We start from the raw sequence: 6,142 nt of genomic DNA, 5'->3' as shown, positions 1-6,142 counted from the left end.
TTGCCCTCCGCAGCAGGAACCAGAGGAACATCCAGGAGACGACCACGGAGCTGCTCCTCAGCCCCGGGCGCCTGAGCTCACTCTTCGGAAACAACCCGCCCGCGACGACTCCTTCCTCCTCCTCTTCCTCCTCCGCGTCGTCCTCGACCACCTACTCCTCCATCCGGGGCTCGCCCAACTTTGTCGTCATCACCATCATGGAGCCTCCGCCGATGCCTGCGGCCATGCAAGACCTCCACCGACACCGACACCCACACGGGTCGCTCACATCACACCGGGGCTACCGCTCATCCAGTGTGGACTCCATGGCGTCCATCACGCAGCGGTGGACCGTGTGGAACTGTGCCGCCCTCCTGTGCCAGACCTCGGCCCGGGCTCTGGTGTGGGTCCTGGGGCTGCTGTACTTCAGCTCGCTGCCCATGGGTGTCTACCTGCTCATCATGCAGAGGACGACCCTCGGGGTGCTGCTGGTGAGTCTGGTTCCCGCCAGCCTCGTCATGATCATGGTCTACGGATTCTGCCAGTGTATCTGTCACGAGCTGTGGGACTGCATGCCTCCATAACTGGGACCAGAGTGAATGGGTTTGCTTTGAACACGCCTTACAATGGATCTCCAGAGTTCACTAACGGGGATGTTACCGTGTAACCGACCATGTGGACTCTTAGAGAAAATGCTGCTTTTCTTTGTTAAGGAGAAGAACATTGTGTAAATTACAAATGGGGCTCACAGTTTTGGGGCTTTTCCTTGTTATACATGTACATTTGTGCTTTGTTTAGCTTTGTAGCAACTAATAAACTCAGTAGAGCTCACATGACTAAAAACACACCTTCTTGTTTTATCTGAATCCTGAAGGTATTTCAAGTAATAAAAATCACAGCCTCTTTGTTAAAGATTGTAATACAGGCAGCAAAAGTCAATTTAAAGGTCCAATCAGTGAGATGTGTAGAGAGTGAAATTATATGATGATAAAGTGATCTTACTATCTGATCAGACATTAAGGAAACATGTTGAAGTGCTGGCTTCTCTGACAACAATGCAGCAGCCAGTATGTCCTCCTTCTAACTTTAGATTCTGAATGCTCTGGATTTGTTTGGACCAGAGAAGGTAGGCGGTTTTAAGACACGCCCCCACACGGCCGTTTTGGACGCCCCTCGGTTTGCCAGATATGAGAGCAGTTATCAGGTCAACAGGTGAGGCAGCGATGGAAGCGGGCAAGAGAAGTGGTTCAGATAGAAGTGATTGTACCCGACCTAAAAAGCCTCTGCATGTTTCTAATAAGCTCCACGAGCAGAAACGTGCTCAAACTAGGATCAATATTGGAGATGCTTTTTGAAGAATGGAGAGAGGTTAGAACACAGAAAGGTTTACGTGTCTCTCTATAATCAATGAATCATCAAACGGAGTGTAAAACCAGAATTTCCCCTCGGAGATGAACACAATTTGTACAATTTAAATAAAAAAAAGATAGAACTTGAAGCAGCAGTGAGGAGGTTAATGAAGGTGTAGATGTGGTTGAAAGTTGAACAAGTGAATAATTCTGCAAGAAATCTGAAAAGAGCCCAGACTAATGGACTTGTTTTATGATGACGCAGGAGAAGAGGGTTCCCAGAAAAGATAAGGAAAAGGAATACTCAGAGCTTGTTAAACTGCACTGACATGCACTCTGCAGTGTACTCTTTCATCTCTCAGATTTCATTTTTTCTGTAGTGGTTGAGCCTGAACCACCAGAGGGCGCTGTGCCAGTTCTCACCTCCCCCTCCTGCCTCTATATGGGACATCCTGTTCTTCCAGAGAATATCCAGTGTCATCATTCGGTTTATCATGAGTTGTTAAAAAGATCTGTCCTTGTGTGTATTTGTCAAAGAAAACAAACTCCAGTTTTAAAAAATAAAAAAATCAATAAAAAAATCCAGTTTGGTTCCAGGAATCCAGATCTGAACAGGCGCCTGAAACATGTCGGACATAACCTGCTCTGCTTCCAATCAAACGCTCACAGCTCAGATTGCAGACTCAAGTGATGATACATAGGCTGCAGGAGTCAAATGAGACTGTCATGCTCCTGTTACAACTCACTGTGAAGTGCAAAAGTCAGAGCCGGAACCGCTCTCTGTGGGGGGCAGGGGTGAAAATAAGCTGTGGACCCCCGACGACCCACCCCATGAAACCTCTATCTGTGCTTTGTGTATTTATTAAAGGGGAATCTGTTGACATTCATTTAGAAATATGCACCATGTTTGTTACGTTAGCCCTCACGATTAGGAGAAGATGTCCTTTATGAATCCTGCGAGGGGAAGTTTAATTTTACACTCTGTTATTGAGACATGCTACACACACACACACACACACACACACACACACACACACACACACACACACACACACACACACACACACAAACAGGACATGCACTAATGGAGAGATGTCAAAGTGAGGGGGCAGCACACAGGGAGCGCTCCTGAGCTGGTGGGGGTGGGATTGGTGCCTTGCTCTAGGGCACCTCGGCAGTGCTCAGGAAGTGAACTGGCACCTCTCCAGCAACCTGACCAACTTCCAGATTTGGTCCGCACTGGGACTATAGAACGTGCGACCCTCCGGTTCCAGACACAAGTCACTACAGACTGAGCTTTACATGATAAAGTATGAATACCTTGTGGAGTTCCTGACCATATTTGCTAGTCACCATATTCGTTAGGGGCCATTTTCCTCTGATGTCACTCTCAAGAGGGAAAAACTCAAAAACTGTTATAACTGCTGTGTTCCAGGTGGCAGGTCTAATAAGGACCTGGGTCCATTAACGCTGTTTTGTGCACTGGCTGCACCCATTTTTTAAAAAAAACCAATACAGTTCAGCACCCAGAGCGCTAAAACTCACTTGATGTTGGCTGTTTTTTTTTTTTTGTGTGTGTGTTGGACCCCCTTTAAAACGAGATGAGTCCGCTCAAGGGGCTATCGGTCAATAAATGTAGAATTTACAATTAAATATTAAGTACACAGAGAAGTTTAAAACAGAGGTAGCAGTCACTACGGAGGGATGCGAAAGGGCTGCAAGCCAACTTTTGTAACCTAGCAACAATACACACCAGTACGAAGGGCGCTGAAACTTACCAACTTTGTTTTAGAGCAGCATTGGAATAGAAAAACTCCAGTACAGTACAAGTACATCAAAACACAATACTTGGGTAAATGTACATTTTCCACCTTTGGCAATACATTTCTCTTGATTGAAGTGACATGAAGTTATCATTTTCATTATTTCCCCGTCTTTTAAAGGGGACATATCATAAAACAAATCCACTTGTACAGTGTTGTTGAACATATATCTGGGTAACCTGAGAGTCTACTGACCCACAAAATGTGAAATAAACCATCCAGTCCTTTGTTTGTGGTCTGCATAAGTCTTACAACACAGAGGAAAATTCTCCGATTCAAATGTGCCCTCCTTGTGATGTCACAGTGGGATTCTGGTAAAAAGAAATTCCCTCCCCTCCCCTGATATCTCCACCAATGGACTCCACCCCCAGACTAGAACAAAACTTTTACACAGGTCCGCCATTTTTATTCTCACTACAGAGGAGTGATGTCTACGGGGAAAACTGAGGGGGGGCTTATTGCATTTAAAGAGACACACACACCAAAATGGAGCGTTCTGAGAGAGCTGGTTTATACAGGGTCACAAACCTCCTCTGGTGCTTGATTCATGTTTTATTTTGACCAAAGCACAGCACAGATGTTTCATATAGACCACAGGGGGACTGTTTGAAAAGGTGGAGGAGGGGGACTGTTTGAAAAGGTGGAGGAGGGGGATAATATGTTCTCTTTAAGTATGTTTCTATCCCATCAGATGCTGTTAAAGTTAATCCAACAAGTCATTCATGCAGGATATACAATAATTGTAAGCCATCCTGGGCTTTCACATAAGCACTCCTGAAGATTTCAGGAAACTTCAGGGTTCTTTCAGGAGTTTTGTGCAATCATGAACAAGGCAAGATGATCTGTTCCCAGAACATTTTGTCCCTGTCCGTCTTCTAAAACACTCGACCTTGCCGATGATAAACCGTCCAGGCCTGCCACAGTTTGTGTTTTCCAGCGTATACTCTTGAATCTCAGTCTGAGCAAGTGCTTCCCTACAGGGAGCGTAACATCATTTCAGATTCCTTTCAAGTGATGCAATGAACATCCCCACATGTTGGTGTGAGGGACTTTCTCATGCGGTGTAAGCCAAACTGAGAAGAAAAAAAAAATCACTTCAGTCTGAAACAACAACTTGGAAATTACAAACCAGATGTGTGGCACGACTGGTTTCCTTTCATTTTTAAAGAGGAAATCATGACTTATAGCCTACACCAGTGTTGACTAAAACAATAACTTAAACTCACAGATTAAAGGAGTTACTGGTCTACCACTGCTTCAATCATTCCTGGTGCTTACCCGTCAAACACCAAAGACAAATGAACAAACAATAACAATAAAAAGAAAAAGCCAATGTGGCAAGGTAGACCAGGACGTTAAGTTCCCTCCTGAGAGTTTGGTGGCTTTGTAGAGAGTTATGTAACAGCTGTTACTGTAACGCCTGTGCTTTTACAAAATAGGTTTATCCCCTAACAGCAAAAAAAATGAACACAAAGGTCTGTCTCTGCAGGAATCTTCATCGTGTCGTTGTCAGACTTCCAGGATAAATATCTGATCTGTGCGTGTTCTTTTGTAACAAAACAAAGTAAGGTCTTTACCTGCTCTTTTGTACCATAATATAATAAGGAGTTAGATGTTTTACATGCTCTTTTGTAAAGTGTCTTGCGATAACATTTGTGGTGAATTGGCTTTCCGATATCAGCTTTGTCAACAATGGTGGAGAAGAAAGTAATGTCACTTATTTTTTCAAGAGAACAAATTCCGGGTCATGAGCGGCTGCTAATGTCAGGACAGGATTCAATTATATGTCGTTTTTAAGTTTTCTTGGTGATATGTCCGTGAATAAAAGTAAAGTAGTACTACAGGTGTCAATACTATCAATGTTATTAGTGTGAAATCTTGTGCCTGTTTGCAATGTGTGGGTGTAGTGGCATTATGGGAATAATGTGCTGGTGGGTTGGTGTGTGAGCAGAGGCGCTACTTGTCAACAGGCAAGGCAGGGGCCCAAGACCAGTACAGGGGGCCCCTAAGGGCTCACAAACTTAAACTAAAGCAGTGGCCCAAAATGTGCACATTTTACAATGACAGTAGGAAACCTCCCTAAGGGGTCCCAGCATCTGACAGCACGCACTTTCATTGACCTGCTAATCGTTGCATGCATAATTGCTGTGAAAACCAAAGTTTGTCAATGAATGTCACCAAAGATGAATTAGCTGTCTAAAGGAGAGAAAAAGAAATCGGAAAAAAGAATCGGCATTGTGTGTGGGAGCCTTTGCATTTGTTGTCGAATGTGTCTGTGCCATTTGTATGTTTGGTGTTGGACCCCCTAAAAACAAGATGAGTCCTCTCAAGGGGCTGTCTGTCAAAAAATGTACAATTAACAATGAAATATTAAGCACACAGAGAAGTTTAAAACAGAGTTAACAGTCACTACCGAGGGAGGCCAATTGGCCCTATACAATTAAAGACTGATTGATTAATGTATTAATTGATATACTGTGTATTTGTATGAGGGACAAAAAACGACTAAAGTATAAATAAATAAATGTTGGGAGAAATGCATACAATAATGTATAAATAAATAAATAATTAAATAAATCCATCAATAAATATATAAATAAATATATATATATATATATATAAATTCAACAATTCATATAAAAATTAATATATACATAAATATATTCATATATTTATTTATGTATTTCTGTGTCCATGTTGTACAAGGAAAAGTAAATATGTAAATGAAGTGGTTCAATTTTGAAAAACAGACAGAAGCTAATTTACATACATACTTTTCCTCTTACGATCTGGACACAGAAATAAATAGATGTGTCAATGTAAAAATACGGAAACAAATTAATAACTCAATTAATAACTCAATTAATTAACTCAATTACACTATATTGTTCATATTGCACTATATTATATTATATTATACTACATTACATTATATAACTGAACTCTGCATTACTGTGGTACAACACTGCCTCTCTTCTCTGCTGTTTTACA

General features: G+C 42.3%; 1 protein-coding gene across 1 annotated transcript in view; it reads left to right on the top strand.

Annotated features, from left to right (window-relative positions):
- rnf182 (ring finger protein 182) overlaps positions 1–816 on the top strand; it is a 1,123-nt gene extending 307 nt beyond the window's left edge. The window contains exon 1 of the mRNA XM_061043706.1: positions 1–816. This exon is cut by the window's left edge and continues 307 nt beyond it. Coding sequence (XP_060899689.1) covers positions 1–563 — 563 coding nt within the window. The 3' untranslated portion in view covers positions 564–816.
- Positions 817–6,142: the final 5,326 nt, after the last annotated feature.

The sequence above is a fragment of the Labrus mixtus genome, chromosome 8 (assembly GCF_963584025.1).
Source record: "Labrus mixtus chromosome 8, fLabMix1.1, whole genome shotgun sequence".
NCBI lineage: Eukaryota > Metazoa > Chordata > Actinopteri > Labriformes > Labridae > Labrus > Labrus mixtus.
The sequence above is the reverse complement of the archived record's forward strand: the minus strand, read 5'-3'. Positions and strand labels throughout refer to the sequence as shown.